The sequence below is a fragment of the Platalea leucorodia genome (genome assembly GCF_965183815.1).
Source record: "Platalea leucorodia genome assembly, chromosome: 7".
In the NCBI taxonomy this organism is placed as follows: Eukaryota; Metazoa; Chordata; class Aves; order Pelecaniformes; family Threskiornithidae; genus Platalea; species Platalea leucorodia.
Window position 1 is genome coordinate 18,456,571 of NC_138829.1, and position 17,176 is coordinate 18,473,746.

Consider the following 17,176-nt stretch of genomic DNA (forward strand, 5'->3'; position numbering starts at 1 on the left):
ACCCACTCTTCTGAGTGGGATAGATTGCACCCTCACTGACTTTGAGGATCCTACTCAAAGGTCAAAGTATGAGGCCCTTAGTGCCCTCATTTTACTTCAAGCAGTATTTTATTTACCTCATTTACAAGTCTAAACTCTTGTTTATTAAGCTCTTTAAGATCTTCAGATAGCAAACACTGTCCAAGGGCAAAAATTATAATTTGTTCCATTTTAGCCACTGAGACAAGGGCACTGGTATTCTGGGTACTGATTTAGAGCAGCTGTTTTAAAACCAGTAAGCTTTTTGGGTTATGTTCAAGGTACTAAGCAGAGTAGGGTAAGACAATATTATCCTAGAATAGCATGCATAGTCTCTAGCTCTGATTACACACAGATTTTGCATTATGCCTCTTGTGAGTGAAAAATAAGGCAAAAAAAAGCCAAAGTGAGGATTAACAAAGCTAACAAGACCCTGAGGGCTTCTTCCTAACAGGCTTTTCCTACAATCCTATCGATTTAAAGCCTAAAGTAAAAATGAAAATGTTTGCATGGAAAGAGGAGAGATAACTCTTCAGGATGTAAGTTTATAAAAAGAAGAAAAAAAACCCACCCGTTATAAGCAACTAGAATGTTTCCAAAACAACTTGTAAACCACACAGAAACCTGGCAGTGTTACATCTTGAAAAAGCAGCTGCACAAGTGTCTTATGTTTTAAAAGTGTTTTATATTTTAAAAGCGTTCTATGCTTTAAAATAAGCAGTGCGTCAGAGCAACATGGAACTCGGCTCAAACAAGCGGGTCTTGGTGAGACTTTCTGCTTTCCTTGTGCACGCCTGCATTTAGAAGAGAAATTATGAACTTGCACAACAGGTTATAAACTGTGTCCTCATACCATGTTTTACAATATCCCCCAAGCCCTCGGTCGCTGTTCTTGCCAAACCAAGACTCTGGGCTCCTACTTCAGAGTAGTCTCCTGAGTGGGAACTCCTAGACACCAACTCAATTTTCAGGGTTAATAACGATGGGGATAATGGAGAACTCGTCCTTGCCAGGCGGGCTAACCTTGGGAAGATGTCTAGGTTAGACATCCTTAGGGGACTAGAAATCATTCAGTCTCTATCTCCAATCAAACCACAGGCGGTAGACCAGACAATGATAATGTCTCCTGTGTCCTTATAACAGCCCACGCAGAGGTGGCCTTTGGCCTTGCATTGCCTGTGGAGGCAGATGAGATCCAGCAGAAAGCAAGAGCAGAACGGCACTCCTTGAGCTGGAGGCCAGGGCTGGGCAGAGCTGCCCCGTTCTCCCACGCCATGGGGTGGACTTGTTCAACGGTTTCTCATGCCAAGAAGCTGCGTAGGTGACAGTAGACTTTTCTCGCTAATGAGAAACACACATAAACAGGGGAAATTAGCCCATGCTGAGCCCTGAGTGATGCAGGCAGATTGTTATCTGTGTCTGAGCGAGGCTAATCTGAAGATAACTAGGGTAGCTCTACATCTTCAGAGCTGCCGCACAGACACACCATTGGCAGCAACAGGAACCACTTTAAAAGATAACATTCATCAGTCTACTCTCCTTAACAGCAAGGTGTCTACCACACTGAACAGGAGTCATTTACTACAGGAAAACAGGATAACAGTCTGCATGCCCAGAGGTCTTCTTATATGCAATTAAACTGCTTAAAATTTGAAGCTTAAGGCTAACTACATATTCAGCTTTTCCATCCTCCCCTGCTAAAAATACACAAAGTTTTATTCATCAATTGGCTAATCCTTGAAAAAAGTAGTCTTGGACAAGTTCTGCTGCTGAAAAGTATGATTTGCTTAATTGAGATGGAATTAAGGAAATAAGCCATTTTTGGCAAGAGAAGGGAAGAGGGATCTTCTCTCCCAAGGGCTTTGATAACACTGTTGTTATTTTTTCCAGCACATTTCTGCTTTTTTCAGGCTAGTCAGGCCCAGAGCTGACAACGGTTTCTTACTTTGCCTCAATCACACACTCCATCATGCAACAATAAAGGAAAATATTCCTCTGAAGTAAACCGGAAAAATTGGCTTTCCTCACAGTTACGGCAGCGGAATTGCCTGTCAGGGTATACAGAAAGCATACAAAAAAAGTCTGAATAGTAGTGTTGGTACCTAGGTGCTGAACAAAGTCAAGTGCTCAGCAGGCAAAGGGCCTCTCTGCAGCCTGGTAAATACAGTGCTGGCCAGGAGCCGAGCTTGTTCACGGCTGGTGGTGCGCTGCTGGCCGAGCCCCTTCAGCAACCTGTGCCTCAGCTCTCAGTCTATAAAATGGGTGCAATCACACCAACTTCCTTTGGAAAATTCTGCTGAATTCAGCTCGGCAGGGAGGGGAAGGGGCAGCTCCTCAGCACGCTGCCAGTGATGCTCTGCCTCAAGGAGGCTGGCTGCCACGAAGCAATTTGGCCACAGTTTTGCACCGACCTCCCACCCATCCTTACAGTGCTTGCCCCCTGCCTGCAGCCTCCTCTCTTTACATTGCTGGGCAGCTCTGCTGGGCTCCTGCCTTCGTGGGCAGCCTCCTTTTGGCTTTGCCCAGAGCACCTCAGAGACTCACGCAGGCAGGATGTGACCCCGTCCTTATCCGCCTACAGCCCCTCTCCACCCTGTTCCCAGAGCTCTGTTTCCAGTCTGCCACCCACCCTTCCCAAAGTCACCAGCCGCCCCTCCATCCCCATATCACTTTCTCCTTTCCAGGCTTTATTTCACATGACCCAGCACATGGTAGCACCTCTAAGGAAGAATAGCCCCACCACACCGTCCTGCTTTCATGTCCCCATGTCCACGCTGCTCACTCCTTGCCCGTCATAACCTGCATGAGGGAGAGGAAGACAGGGACCAGAGGGGCATGAGGGCATGGACACATGCAGCTGGCAGATGAGGGACAGCGAGAGTGCTTCTCATGACAGCAGCGTCAGCACAAAGTTACAGCCTGAACTCACCTAAGACCTGGCCTCTGCCTCTCCTAGGGACAGTGCCCACACCCTTTTCCATCTACTTTACTTGTGCTCATGAGGCTACAGTACCTTAACTACTAGTTACTGGGACTGCTGATGTTTTTGCCTTCTCTCTCTATATATATATTCAGTAAAATCATATTCTATAGTAAACCTGAAGTTGAAGATTCTTAATGACCTTCCTGGCTGGTACACAAGTCTCCAGGGCAGTTCATGAGGTGGTTGCCAAGGCAATCCCCTCTTTGTCTGCTTTATCGCTGAATAGTATCGTGGGGTATCAAAAAAAAACCCAAAACAACTTGATCTTCTCACTCTGTAATGTCAGGTTTAGCCTCTCATCTATTCAGAGGAAATCAGAGCTATAATTAGTCCTACCCTGCTTTTCATGCCTTAGTTTACAGTATTAAGAATTCTTTCTGGTATTGAAAGCTGCAGGGTTTCCACTGAAGGAGGCCAACCGTTTCGATTAAAGTGACCATTTAAAAAAGAACTATGGTACCATTACAGTGATAACAGAAGTAACCGAATGTACTTTCTGATGGGCCCTTCTGCCTGCCCTCTGGTGAGTCAGAGGTTGTCTCGAGAGGTTTGACTTTGGAAGGATGGGATGTACATTTAGTCCTTGGATGGTCTTACTCCAACTGAAAAGTCCCTTTAGCACCTGTGCAAAAACAGTCCAGGAGCCTTGCAGTGCTATTAACTCCTCATGATGAAGTCTATCTCAGCCTGCAGCAAGCTCAGCTCTGCAATGTGCTGAGGGGCATATAATTGCATCTGTAGGGCATTACTGGGCCTTTTCAAGCACGTTGAGATACCTCATATGAGTTAATTCAGCTGGAAATCTGCACTGATTAAATGGACTGAGCACATTCTCTCCTTTCCCCTGTACACAAGGCATCTACCAAAGAAAGGAAGGTTATGGGTTTTGAGGAGATCACAGGTGAGACACTAACCCGGGAAATATTTATGTTTTATTTACTTTTTCACCACCATCCCTCTGTAAACCTTAGCAGTATTTCTCCCAGAAACTGGGTCTTAAAGAATGGGAACTGCTTTTGCTGCTCTACTGAGACATCCCTTCTGAGAACTGCTGTCTGCCCGGAGCTTACCCACAGATTGACTCAGTCTCACCGGCTGGTTCCCTCTCATGGGATCACTCAGGCTGGCAGGGACCCCAGGAGGTCTCTAGCCCAAACCCTTGCTCAAAGCAGGGTCAGCCATGAGGTCAAACCAAGTTGCTCAAGCCTTCATCCAGACCTGTCTTGAAAACCTCCTGTGAAAATCTGCAAGTGCTACCCCTTAATCTTAGAAGTCAGTGTCATGAATACCAGCACTTCATTCATACCAGCAGTTCATTCACTTTAGCTATGAATTGAAAGATCCCATGTTTCTGACCTCAGTCAGTACCACGGATTTCTGCCTTTTCCATCTCCATTCCAGTTCAGAAGGGATTCAAAATAAATGCAATTAAAATTAATTTTAAAAATGGGAGGTTGTCTTCCTATAGGTTGTTTTCCTCTATCTTCTGTTTTCTGAGTCTTTAAGAAATTTTAAGGTTACATCTTTACATTTTTCTCTGCAATTGTGAGGGTTATTTCTCTTTCTGGGAAAAAAAAAAACCTTTCTGTCTATCTTCACTCTACTTCCTGATTCCAGCAGGCAGGGTGTTAGCAAAAAGACTTGCAAAACTGAGGAAGCTATTGCAAGAGCCGCCAACACTTCCACAAAAATATTCATATCACAAATATCATCTGCACCACTGGCCACTTTCATTGAAGGAGCTAAATTGTGAGCAGGCTGCAGTAACTGAGCTATCCTCCCATTTTTTCCCATGACCTCATTCGTGCAGTACTTCAATGCAGTTCACGTGGGAAAATACCAGCTGACCATGCTGTGCCATGTTAGCAATGAGGACTTTGGTCTCTGAATTTGTTAATCCAGCCTCAACAACATGTATTAAGAGAAATGTTAACAAAACAGAAGAGGGAAATCTGCCACAAATGGACCGTATCTGGCCATAGTGGCCAGGGTGCCAGCAGAGTGCAATAGGCAAGTCCATTATCAGCATCTGAAGGTGTCTGAGCCAACAAAGAGCATCTATGGAGTTGTTCCTAGTCAATCTGCCTCCTCTTCCCTGCGTTGTGCTCACTCGGTGAGTGCCCTCACACAGCGCTCGGACCCACCAACCCAGGCAGGGACACAGGCAGGGATCTGTATCCCTTGCATCTGAGCTCTGCCACCATGCCAGGCGTGCTCACAGCCCTCACCTCAGGCTGGTGGGCTGTAAAGACCGGGCTTTCAGCAGCTTTCTTTAGAGCTAAGCATGCGAAGATGAACAAAGTCCATCCCAATATTACTCTAATGCCCCTCTGTAAACATGCTGCTGCCTGATTACTGTTGTTTAATTACCATATGTTACTGCTACAGGACAGTCAGAATGACTGCACATGCCCTTTTTATCCTGTGCAAATGGCATTAGTCTATAATAAAAAACTTTTTATTCCCCATATGTGCTTGGGAAGGAGGAGTGGAAGTGTAGAAGTGGCTGAAGTAATGATGGACAAAGTTGGCTTTCAGAGTTAAGCTTGCTTTCACAGCGTTAGACTGCACCTATTTGGGATTATTAAGGCAAGAAAGTAGATTGCGAAATCTTAGCCCTTAAATAATCTCTTCCCTTTTCCGATTGATTTCACCCTTCCTAAAATCCAGTGTGCAAAGGAACACCTTTGCTTGTCTAAATTGCTGTTTTGACTCCCCAGCAAGGTCTGCCTTACTGCTGCCTCTAGACCTGGTGTAACTCTTCTTTCTGTCTTGATGGACAGAGCCCAGCGGGTGCTGGATGGACGAAGTGGTCAGGTCCTCATGAACTTTCATGGCAAACAGATTTCCTTTGGTAAAAGGAGTTAGAGAGTAAAACCAGGCAGGTAAACTGCTGCTGTGTATTTCACTTGCGTTGTGGTCTTCTCCTAAACCCCTACTGTCTGTCTCAAGCATTTTGTATCAGGCTCCAGCCTGCACTTCCTGAGCTCAGTCTAACTTTAAGAAAGGCCAAATAAGGCTACCAGGGCAGGACACTGGATTTCTTTATCAACATCCTTTCTGCTACCAGACTTGCAACTTTGCAGCAATACTCAGTGATTGCTCTTTAACTGCTTTTGAGTGCAGTAATTGCCTGTATCTTTTCTGTCAAGGTATATTGTGGGTCCTTACCGCAAGCCCATACCCTATAACCTGAAGTACAGCTGCTGTCCATAAACCAGAAATTGAGTATAATCTACCGTGTCCAATGGCACCGTGTCTCATCTTTCAAAGGTGGTATTAATCATGATCTGGACATTTTTGTATTACTTGGAGATAATTTATTTTGGTTTTCCTATTTGATTGCGTTAAGGTTATTTCAAGACATCCGTTATGCTCCAGCTCATTCAGCGTTTGTCTCCAGAGAAGCTGGGAGGGTCAGAGCAGGCAGAGTTTTAATTTAAATCTCAGAATTTTCCTGTAATAAATGAAACAGCCACACTACAGACAAGGCTTCACTACAAACTCCTCCTTCAGCTGTGCGCATTGGCAGAGATGCTTCTGAACAGCTATGCCTGGTGGCAGATTGTCCCACGTGGGTATAGTTTAAATAAGGAACAAGGACAGCAACTCTGCAACGTGGGCTCGTGTGAACAGCCTCAGGAAAATAAACTTCGAAGTGAGCAAAGCCAGCCGCAGCAATGGGGGAGGCAGGAGACAGAAGCTTGATTACAAGAGCGGGCATCCATGGCAGGATCAGGCCAGCCTCAAACCCCTTAGGACATGAGCCCAAGGAGTTCAGTACTGACTTGGCAAATCAATTCCATATTTATTTCTATAAAATTTTCTAATAATATGAATAATATGTTCTTCTTTATTCTGTGCAATTGCAGATACTTCTCCTGTTTAGCATCATTTTGCATATTTGGAAAGGAATCACATCCTCTTTTTTTGGTACAGAACAGTTTGGAAAACAATTACTACACATTCTGCACCAAGGCATATGTGCAAGACTCCTGAGAAGAACATGGTCAACTCATGTGTTTCATGAAATCAAATTATTTTCAGCTGTAATTCACAAGATTTTCCAGAAAAAAAAGGAAGCATTACACTCAGTATATGGTGCTAGAGCATTCTTCTATTAAAGGACTTTACCCCTGTGGCATGTGTCTTCAAAACTCTTTGTGAAAGTAAAAGCTACTGTCACTGCCTGCACCAAATGATCTATCTACTCAGATGCTTCTTTCAAGCTCTCAGTATATGTTATGTCAAACATGCACATTTACTTTAAACATCTGATTCCTTTCTTTTTAATACTGCTGCAATGTCACTGATGTCGGTGGAATGATTTCCGACAGCACACACATTAAGGGGAAGGAGAATTGGGACCTGAGGTTACAAGAGGTTTGCTGAGAAGAGCCAAGGGTAGGAGTCAGCTGAGGAAATGGTGCTCAGTTGTTGAGGTATGTGAGGCTAGGGCTCCATTTTGGGATGAAGCAGAAGTAAGGGACAACTCTCAGAACTGAGAGTGCACAAAGTAGTTGATATTTTAGCAGAGCTTGAGAGGTACCTCCCAACACTGCATCTCTAAATGGAAGAAATCTTGTAACAGGCCTTGTCTCTAGGAGATTTCCACTGTTCTGGGTAAGAAGTAAGGGATCCTTCAGGCCGAGAAGCAAAACCACAGAGATCCAAGGCTTTGGAAGTTGTTGGGCTTCTCAACTTTCTGATGAACCATGTGGTATCTGCTGTTGGATCCCTACCATACCTGCTGCTGCGACCAGGCTTTAGCCTTCCTGTCTCCAGAGGAATTACAACCAAAGATGAAGAACCAGTAGAGAATTTTTAAAATCCAGCCTCTTCATTCTCCTGTTTTATGATTCTAAGGGCTACTTCACAGAACAGGTGAAAACTCCCCACGAAGAAATGGAAAGAGGTTTCATTTCTTGAGCCTCTTACCTAGGGGGTTCTTTGGGGATTTCTATTTAAAAAAAAAAATCACAATTAAATCCAGTCTTCCCCTCAGAAAACTATACTTCCCTAAATATTTCATCAAACGTCAACAAAGCAGATCTGATACGGGGAAAAGAAAGAGAAAAACAATGATCCACTATTATTTGGCAGTGCAATGCTGGGAAGCTTCTCGTTTTTTGTACTTCACAGAATGCCCATCTATATATGGATCTCAGGGGCTGGGCAGCAACCTCCGTACCATCATTGTGATACTGGGGAAAACCTCTTCCGATACTCTCTGAAAAGTAGGATGGGACGAGAATGGCTTTTTACAAAGAGCTGAGCAGTAAAACTTCCTTCTTAAAGCTGCATATGGTAAAAGTAAGAGATGGAGATCACTGTAGAGATGACACAGAGCCACCACGTCACCTCTAAGGATAGCTCATCCTTCTTTGTGTCACTTGTGAAGCTGAGATTGCACTGAGTCCTCATGAGAAGGACAAGAAGCAGCTGGCAAGGTGCTCCAAAATAGTAAGCTGGGATGGGTTGCAGCTTGGATTTTAACTGGAAGGGAGGATCTCCGTAAAATCTGAACAATATATGTCAAGGCAAATTCAGCTTTCAGTTTACCTCTGAATGCATCAAGTCTGTGGAGTCTAACAAGCTGAACTGAGGTAACAGGGAGAACTTGTTCCCACTTCTTCAAACCCTTGAGGAGGCGTCAGCTCTCAGAAAGTGACAAACAGCTCTCTATGGGGCACAGATCATTGCTTATGTGTCAACTCAGAAAGGAAATACTAGGAACAGGCCAGCGAAACCAAAGCTGCTTGTCCCCAGTACAGCTGGGAAGGGGGATTCTCAAATGGCAGGGGTATTACAGCTGCTCCTTTGGAAGGGCACTGGAAGGGCACTGGAAGGGCACCAGCTCTACTGCACTTCATGCAGACTCGAAGAGCAGGTAGCTATCAGGAGGACTCACCTCCCTGTTCGTGATGTTCAGTGGCAAGCTGAAGCCTCCTTTTACCAAACACAGAAGAACTAAAGAGTTAAAGACTAGATGCCTAGAAAAACCCTGCCAGTCTACAGCGGTCCTCAGGCTACGCAGCTGGCGTGCTTTACACACTCTCAGGAAGTCTAACACCGAACTTTCAACAGACTTGCATTCCACAGCAAGATAATGTCTCTGGGGGCACTCAGAGGTCTCCTACCCTGACGCTTACAGAACACCAGGGAAGAGTGAAGGGCACTTCATTAAGCTAAGGCAATACAGACATACCAGGGTACTTAGCACGGAAGATCAGATTCCAGTCTTAATTCTTTTAAAGCATTTGGAGAACATATAATTTTATTTCCTAAAAAAGTTTAGAAAGCAGTTGGAGTAATGCAGAGACAATAAATCAAAGCTAATGTATTAGGTTACTCCAGGACACAGAAGATTTACCATCTCCCCTTGTGCCAGATATAGTCCTTTGGCTTTACTAACAGGAATTAATTTGATTTCTTCTAAACTCAAAAGCCATGCTACTTACCCTAAATGAGAAAGGAAGCAAAAGCATGACCGTTTCCGTGCCGTGTGTTCTTGTCAAAACGGTGTGGGATAGAGAACTGAGAGGCTTTCTACAGCTCAACACTGACAGAACTCAAGCTAAAAATAATGTGAATATCCACCATAGGAATGCATCAGCCTCATGGCCGCAGGGATTGCTGCACATGTGATGGCAGTTCTCCTGCTTTTTGAATGAGAGCTGATTTCTAATTACCCTCCTCCAGTTACTTTGCAACTTGTATGAAAGTGGTGGAAACTGATTTAATTCTTGTTCCTACTAGAAAGCTGTGTCTCTGAACACATCCTTTGCATTAAGTTAGTGACAAATTAGAAACAGCAAGCAAGCAAGTTTGAAAAATATGGCAGAAAAGTCTAGCTAGGCTAGTTCACAGTGAAATTTTTGTACTACATTTTACTTTGCCTGTCCTCAAAGAAATCAGATTTTATGGCACAGAAGACAAGTCAAGAAGTAACATTTCTATAAATGACATTTTTAGGATGGCAGGATTCATTTTTTTAACTTTTATCCAAAGGAAGACTTGAATCATCAAAAACCAATTCCCCACCATGCCAAACCTAAGCCCTAGGTCAACTTCAAATAACTAAATAAAGAAAAGTTCCCCCACCCTGCAGCTAACCCTTGCCCTTGTGTTCTTAATTGGGACACCTGAAGTTGTGGCAAAAGGTTTGCTGTTCCTGCCCTCTTGCAGAAGCACTGAACATGTGCGGTGTCTCTGCAGTTGTGTGCCCCAAGGTGCAGGCGGATGAGAGAGAAGGCTTTCCCGGGGGGTGTGCAGCAGCCAGGCAGGCAGCTGCGCTCTGTGCAGGACCACCGCTGCGACAGCCTGTGGTCTGTGATTGAGATTAGAGCAGATTAAGAGATTCACTTGTCCCTCTGGCTTTAAAGTCTGTTTACGATGCAGAGGTATGCAAAGAAACATATGAGAAGGAAAAAATTAATCTGACCAACTGTCAAGGGGGAAGAAATAAGCCACAACACTGATCAGCGGAAACACAAGTGTTTTAGCAGAGAGTAAAACATACACCCCGGGGAGCTGGCTTTTGGGCAGAGCTCAGTGACAGAGGATTTGGATGTGTTCATATAAATAAATAGTGTGGAGTTATTTTGATGAACTCTTTCAAGTGCATGTTTCTATGACTATCCTAAAATTCCTGTGTTTACAAATATTTTTCGGAAAGTGGAAATCATATGCCTTACACATCCATTTACACCGAGGGCTGCATCAGATGTGGCTGACTGTGAACTGGGTTCATTTTTGCTTGCTCACGGCAGACTTGGCTGTCCGATCGGGAACAGCACCGATACCACCAGCTCCAAGACCCAGCTGCTTCCCAGAAACAGCGAGGCATTGAAAGCAGTCAGTTTAGGAGTAACCGGTTGTTCAGTATGACTGTCTGAGGTGCATGAAAAGGGAATGTAGCAGATGTCAGATGCCTGGTGGGCCCCAAATTCAGTGGCAGAAATAGAGACAGAGCCGGTGAGTTAACAAGGCTTAGTCTGTCAGTGCCTTGCGCTTTGCTCAGGACTTCCACCTGGTGAAAGGCAGCTCCTCTCACTTGATCAAAGCACTGGCCTGCTTGTCTGGGAGCGCTTTATTTTCCTGTTGCGAGTCTGTAAATGATAACACAAGGTGCAGAACCACAGGGGAGCTGAGGTAAAGCAGCTGCAGGAAATATTAACTGAACTACACCATAAAAGCAAGATCTGCTGCTGGTCACAAGAGAAACCTGCTCATTGCAAGTGAGATTACATAAATACCAGTGATCACAAGAGGATTCAGTACAATAATCGGAGAAAGACCAAAAACTGTAAAGAACTTACTTGATTTTTCTTCTTTAATGTTGTACTCCAGCACACCGGGAGCCTCGTCCTGCACTGGCAGGCGGACTGCAAGGACCATGTTCTTCACGTTACCCTCTTTCCTAACCAAGAATATCTGAAAAAGGAGAAAGGAATCAAGAGCTTAGCTATATTATGTGAGCTTCTGAACTTTATTTTAGGTCATTGGCAATGAAGTTTTTTATCAGTACAATCCACCTTTAAATGATCTTATTTTAGCTTCGTTCCACTTGGTTGAACTTTACACGACAAAAATAATGAATAAAGGAACATTTCATCTGGGTGAAATTCAGACCTGCGAAGGAACCAGCAAGATTTCTATGCATCACTGATGTCCCACTTAAGCCTAAGGCAAACTGTTTCACTAACTGAAGACCCTAAAGCTGCACTCACAATTTGTCAAGTGATGCTCCTCACATAAGTGCCCTAAATCATGGACAATTCACCCTAGAATGTCCCAGTCTGGGTACAAAGCAAGGCGAGTCACTTTTACATTGAGAGGGAAAGGATTCAAGCGTCCACGAGTGGAACATAAGGCCAAAGGCTCTGGTGGCCACAGTGTCTCATGGCAGAGTTTTTTCATGGGACCAGAAGATCATTCAGGCTGGCAGGGACTCCAGGAGGGCTCTCGTCGAACCCCCTGCGTGAAACCATGAGGCTAGACCAAGCTGCTCAGGGCTTTGTCCAGACAGGTCTGGAGAACCTCCAAGGGTGGAGACTGCACAGCCTCTCCAACCTGTCCCACTGCTTACTGTCCTCAGAGGGAGAAAGTGTTTCCCTGTACCCAGTCTGAACCCCTCCAGTTTCAATATGTGCCTGTCGCCTCTTGTCCTCCCACCACGCAGTGCTGAGCAGAGCCTGGCTCCATCATCTCCGTGACCTCCGTGTAGGTAGCAGGGGGCTGCTGTGCAGTCCCCCCAAAGTTGTATCTCCTCCTGGTTGAACAAGCCCTGGTCTCACAGCCTCTCCTCAGTAGGTCTGTGCACAGCTTGCTGCCATCTCCCCTGCAGGGCCTTTCCCGCAGAGCTGCCCAGCTGGGCAGTGCCAGCCCGGATCGCTGCCGGGGGTCTGCCTTCCTGGGGGCAGCGCTTTGCATTTGTCCTTGTTGAATTTTGGAAGGTTCCTGCCAGCCCTGTCCCCCCAGCTTGTCTGAGATCCCTCTGGATGGCAGCACTGACTTCAAGTGCTTCAAGTGCAAATCACAGAGCAGATGTGGTTGGAAGGAACTCTGGAGATCATCTAGTCCAACCCCCACGCTCAAAGACAGATTGACTACAGCAAGTCACTCAGGATTGTGTCTTGTCAGGTTATTATGATCTCCAAGGATGGAGGCTCTACAGCCTCTTGGGCAACCTGTTCCAATGTTCAATCATCCTGACAGTAAAAAAGCTTTTCTTAATGTTGAAACAGAATTTCTTGTGTTTCAGTTTATGCCCACTGTGCCTTATCCTTTCACTGGATACCACTGAGAATGGTCTGGCTCAATCATCTTCTGTACTCCCTCTCATCAGGTATTCATACATTGATAAGAGGCCCCTGAGTCTTTAATTGGAACCAGTGGAACCACTGTAGCCATTGGTTCCCACCAATGGGACCAGAGAAATTTAAAAAAAAAAGAAGAAAGAGGAAAGGGGAAGGAGAAAGGAAAAAGCCAATAGAAAACAGAAAGTAAAAAGAAACAAAGAAAAAAGACAGAAGACAAAAGAAAAAGAAAAAAGAAAAAAGAGAAAAAATATAAAAGAGAAAAGGAAAAAAGAAAAAAAAAGAAAAAAGAAAAATATTCTTTGTATTGTGTGAGCTCCTAAGTGTGTTTCTAATTAAAGCTCATTGTCAAGGGTATTTTTAGCTTGTACCTTGAAGCTGCAGATAGAAAGACAAAGTAATCTTCACCTTTATCTGTTCTTTGATAGCAGGTTTTGGCAGAGAGAGTGTTGAGGTATTTTTATAAAAACTGAATTAAAAAATTGGGCTAATTCTGGAGTCTGGATAGTAATATTAGAAAGAACAAGTGTGAGTTGATAAAATGATTAATCAACTCTAATGGAGTGGAAACCTATCAAGAAAACATTAATTTCTTGGACAGAGGAATTAAAAAAAAAACTTGTCTAGAAGCCAGGACCTTTCTCTGCATGAGTCCCAGTCACAAAGGCATCTCCTGTCACTTTGAACCATCCATGCTAAACATACAGCTTTGGGGCAGCTTCACAACCTTGCACAGTGCCGTCATCTTGGCCTCTGCCGTTCCTAAGAAACTGATCCCCACGGGCTCAGGTCCACCAGCAGTGCAGAGAAAATCCAAATAAACGCATGGCAAACAGGTGCATGCCTGAAACAAGCCTGTTTCTAACGCAGGGCAGCCCCCATCTTCTATACCACAGAAAGTATCTGCAGGTAGGAAAAAGCCATAGAGGCTCTCCATGTCCTACCACCCGCGTGACAGCATGGTCCCTCTAACCCACCTCGAGAGACTACTGAGACCTTGGATCTCAGGCGGCACTACTTCACATTGCGTCAGTCAAGTGCTTCATCTGAAATTAAATTTAAGCAACGAGAGAAGTGAAACCTGGAAATGAATCACTTCTGTTTTCCTGATTGGCACAACTGGTTGCCATGGCTCCAAAGGCTAAAATTGGACCAGGGCTGTTTAGATGAGAGGGAGGTGGGTTTTCTGAGCTGGACCTAACCCTACTGCCTGGGTCATGACCAGTATGCAAAAGAGTCTCTTCCATTTTCACCAGAGGTGGGAAAGGTGCGGTGCTGATTTGGCTTCAGGTGGGCTCAGAGTGGGCAGGAGAGCCTGCCCTTGCCGTGGGACACCTTTGATGCATCAGCTCTGCCTGCTTTGAGCTGCAGCTGAAGACCGTGTCCGAGGATGGTGTGAGCAGGAGAAAGAGAGGCAAGATTTATCCCCAAAGCTGCTCAGAGGTGGGGAACAGCCCTACCTGCAGGGAGCGGCTAATGACTGAGGAGGCTTGGGGCCATACGTGGCTATATCAGAGACAGTCACTGAGGTCTCCCTTTACAGTCAGTGCAGAAAAACAAAGAGAATAATTTGCCCAACTTATTTGAGAAGTCTGGTTCGGGGTGAGGTGTGCTGCACAGTCCAGGCTGGTCAGGTGAGTCCCGCTGGGGGTTGTCACTTGGCTGTGCCAGCTTTTAGCCCTGGGATAGACTGACTCAGCCAAGGGACAGGTCCAAACCTCCTCAGAGCAGGAGTGAGTGAATTCCCCTTGTCATTTGCACCTGCCCTCCCCAGGCCCCACCAGGACACCTACTCCGTGCCATGCCTCACCTCCGAGACCCCGGGAATGGGGAGCTCCCTTTCCTACAGAGCTGTTTTCCTTAAGCAAGCTCTAAGCTTTACACAAGTCTGCCATTTTCTAACACTCAGCTTATGGGGACCAGATACCAATTATTGCAATAAAAACAACTCCCAGCAGCTCCCAGTCTTTTCTTCAGGCATTTTTTTTTTGTTGCTCCAAATTAGGATAGTCAACATACCTATGGGTCTGGTGGTGAATGGGAAGGCATCTCCATGAATCTACATGCTAAGTAAATAAAACCAGAGACAAGATTCCTTGCCTCCCCAAAGCCATTATATCTGTCTTGCCCCACTGTGAGTGGCTAAAGCATCAAAAGGTAATGGAAACAGAGAGCATAGTCTGCTAAATATTTTTGCTTCCACATGAAAAAAAGCACTGCTCCCCTAACCAGCTCCACCAAGGACAGGAAATGTGGTTGTCTGAACTGAAACCACTTTGGACTTACCCCTGCTGTTTCTTTGCCAAGTATCGCCCCAGCCCGTTCCTGGTTCATGTTCAGCTGAAGCCAGACAGGACAGGTCTTGATGAGTCTATCAAGGATGCTGATCCCTGGAACTGGAAGGCAGTTTCGCAGGGCAGTGGCCTGACAGAGGTGTGTCTCTTTTCCCTCTTCGCTGGTATCTCTGATCGGGCTGAAACACAGCAAGGGAGTCCCTTGTAAGCAGAACTGCAAATGGAAAACTTGAGGGGAGTAAGGACCGTAAATGCAAACGCACAGGCACACACAGAGGCACTTACAGACCAGGAGAGTTCCTCGAGGGGCATCAGACCACAGATGCCTTGCTATGACAGAGGCAAACATGGTGCACAGGCCTCAACAGACAGATACACCCCGTCCTAAGGACTACGGCCTCATGCTAATGATGCACAACCGGGTTTCAGACCACAGGCTTGCAGAATGCTTTGCGCTGTCTGTTGCTTTCAGCTCATCTCTTTATGTTGCGTAACCACAGGTACCCAGAGACAGAGGTAAGGGATGCGCAGAGGCAGCCAGCGCTGCAGAGGGTAGAGCATGCCTGTCCCCTGGACCCCATCCTCCAGCTGAAGGGTCAGAGCAATGTTTCGTGGCTTCAAAGGGAGTGATGTGGCAGAGGAAAGGGGCAGCAGACCTGGCCAGCAGCTGGGAATACGCACACACTGAGCCATAGCATCCATCTGAGGTGTGCAGGGGCCAGGCAGCCTGCAGCTCACCCTGTGGCCATGCCACTGTCAGCACTTCTCTGATCACACAGGAGCTGTGATGGGCACTGGTGTGGTATCTCACCCCGCTCTCGGAGCCTCTCGGCAGTAGCCAGAGGCACCATCAGCTGCTCTCGCGCTTTGGCAGCTACCGTCTGTGCCCAGCTTAGGTAGTCTGCAAAAAGGCAGACTAAAACATCTCACTGTTTAAAAATAACACTGAGCATTCCCCGTCTCCACTGACGAGTCTGCGCTGGTGCTGGTGGTTGCAGAGGTGGACGCTCCTCCAGCTCTGCACCCAGGGAGCCACTCGTGGGCTGCTCATGGGGAGGGGGAAACCCTCCACCTCCGTTGTCACTCACAGAGCACAGGCAGTGGAGGAGGATGTGTTAAGATGCATTCAGCAGCAAGTTATCCACTACAGAAGAGGCATCTTTGCTGATTCCCAAAGGCTGATCTGCAGCAGGAGAATAACTCGGGGTGCAGCCCTGCAAGCAGCCTTAGGTCACTCAGCACGACACAGCAAGTCCTGCAGGACAAGACTCAAAGGACACAGACATAGTGAACCCTTTCCCTGCGCTGCGGGAGGGGAATGGGAGGGAGCACAGGAAACATGTAGATAAACACCAGAGGGACCTTCAGGAGGGAGGAAACGAACACTTTGTTTCCCTCTTTTTTTCCTCCCACATTTATCTTCTTAGTCAGTACTAAAGACAGAATTGGAAGCTCCAAAAAGACGCATGGGAGACAGATACTGAGTGACAAGAGAGGGGCCATCCTGCGGCACCACATGTTAGCAATGCCCAGTCACACCTTATGTCTCAGAGCTTATTCTCAGCTGTACAAGATGTAAGAATACTGGAATTATGCTGTTGAGAATATTAAAGATCTGGGACACGCTCTGCTTTAGATTCCTGTTCTGACCAGAGACACAGAGAACTAGTTCTGTTCATGTTTAGTCCCTGCAGTCTGATGGCAGACTGGTATCAAATGCTGGTGTCTAGCTATGGCGCTGATTCAACAAAGTATTTATACATGTGCTTAGCACTGCAGTCAGTGGAAGTACTTGTGCTGAAAGGTCTGGTCGTAAGAGCTTTACTGGATAAGGCTATAGACTCATGGATACGCGCATGTCATTCTTTTGATTAATTGATTTTAAAAGTAAAGAAAATGTAGGAGAACATACACAAAATATGTTTTTCTGCACCAGTTTTGCTGCTTAGATGTCAGAGCTGAAAAGAGGAGGACTCTCTTTTGATTTGGTCTTATTTCAAGTCTTTTTCTTTTTCCTTTTATTTTTAAAGATACAGATCTTAAAGTAGTACATTTCAAAT

The 17,176-nt window shown here is 45.7% G+C and overlaps 1 protein-coding gene across 2 annotated transcripts in view; it reads right to left on the minus strand.

Moving 5' to 3' along the window:
- RIN3 (Ras and Rab interactor 3) overlaps positions 1-17,176 on the minus strand; it is a 71,316-nt gene that overhangs the window by 35,963 nt on the left and 18,177 nt on the right. For both annotated transcript variants that reach the window (XM_082318298.1, XM_082318299.1), the window contains exons 2-3: positions 15,109-15,295; positions 11,323-11,437 (exon numbers count right to left, since the gene is read on the minus strand). In XM_082318298.1, the coding sequence (XP_082174424.1) occupies positions 11,323-11,437; positions 15,109-15,295 (302 nt within the window). The remainder of the gene's footprint in view (positions 1-11,322; positions 11,438-15,108; positions 15,296-17,176) is intronic.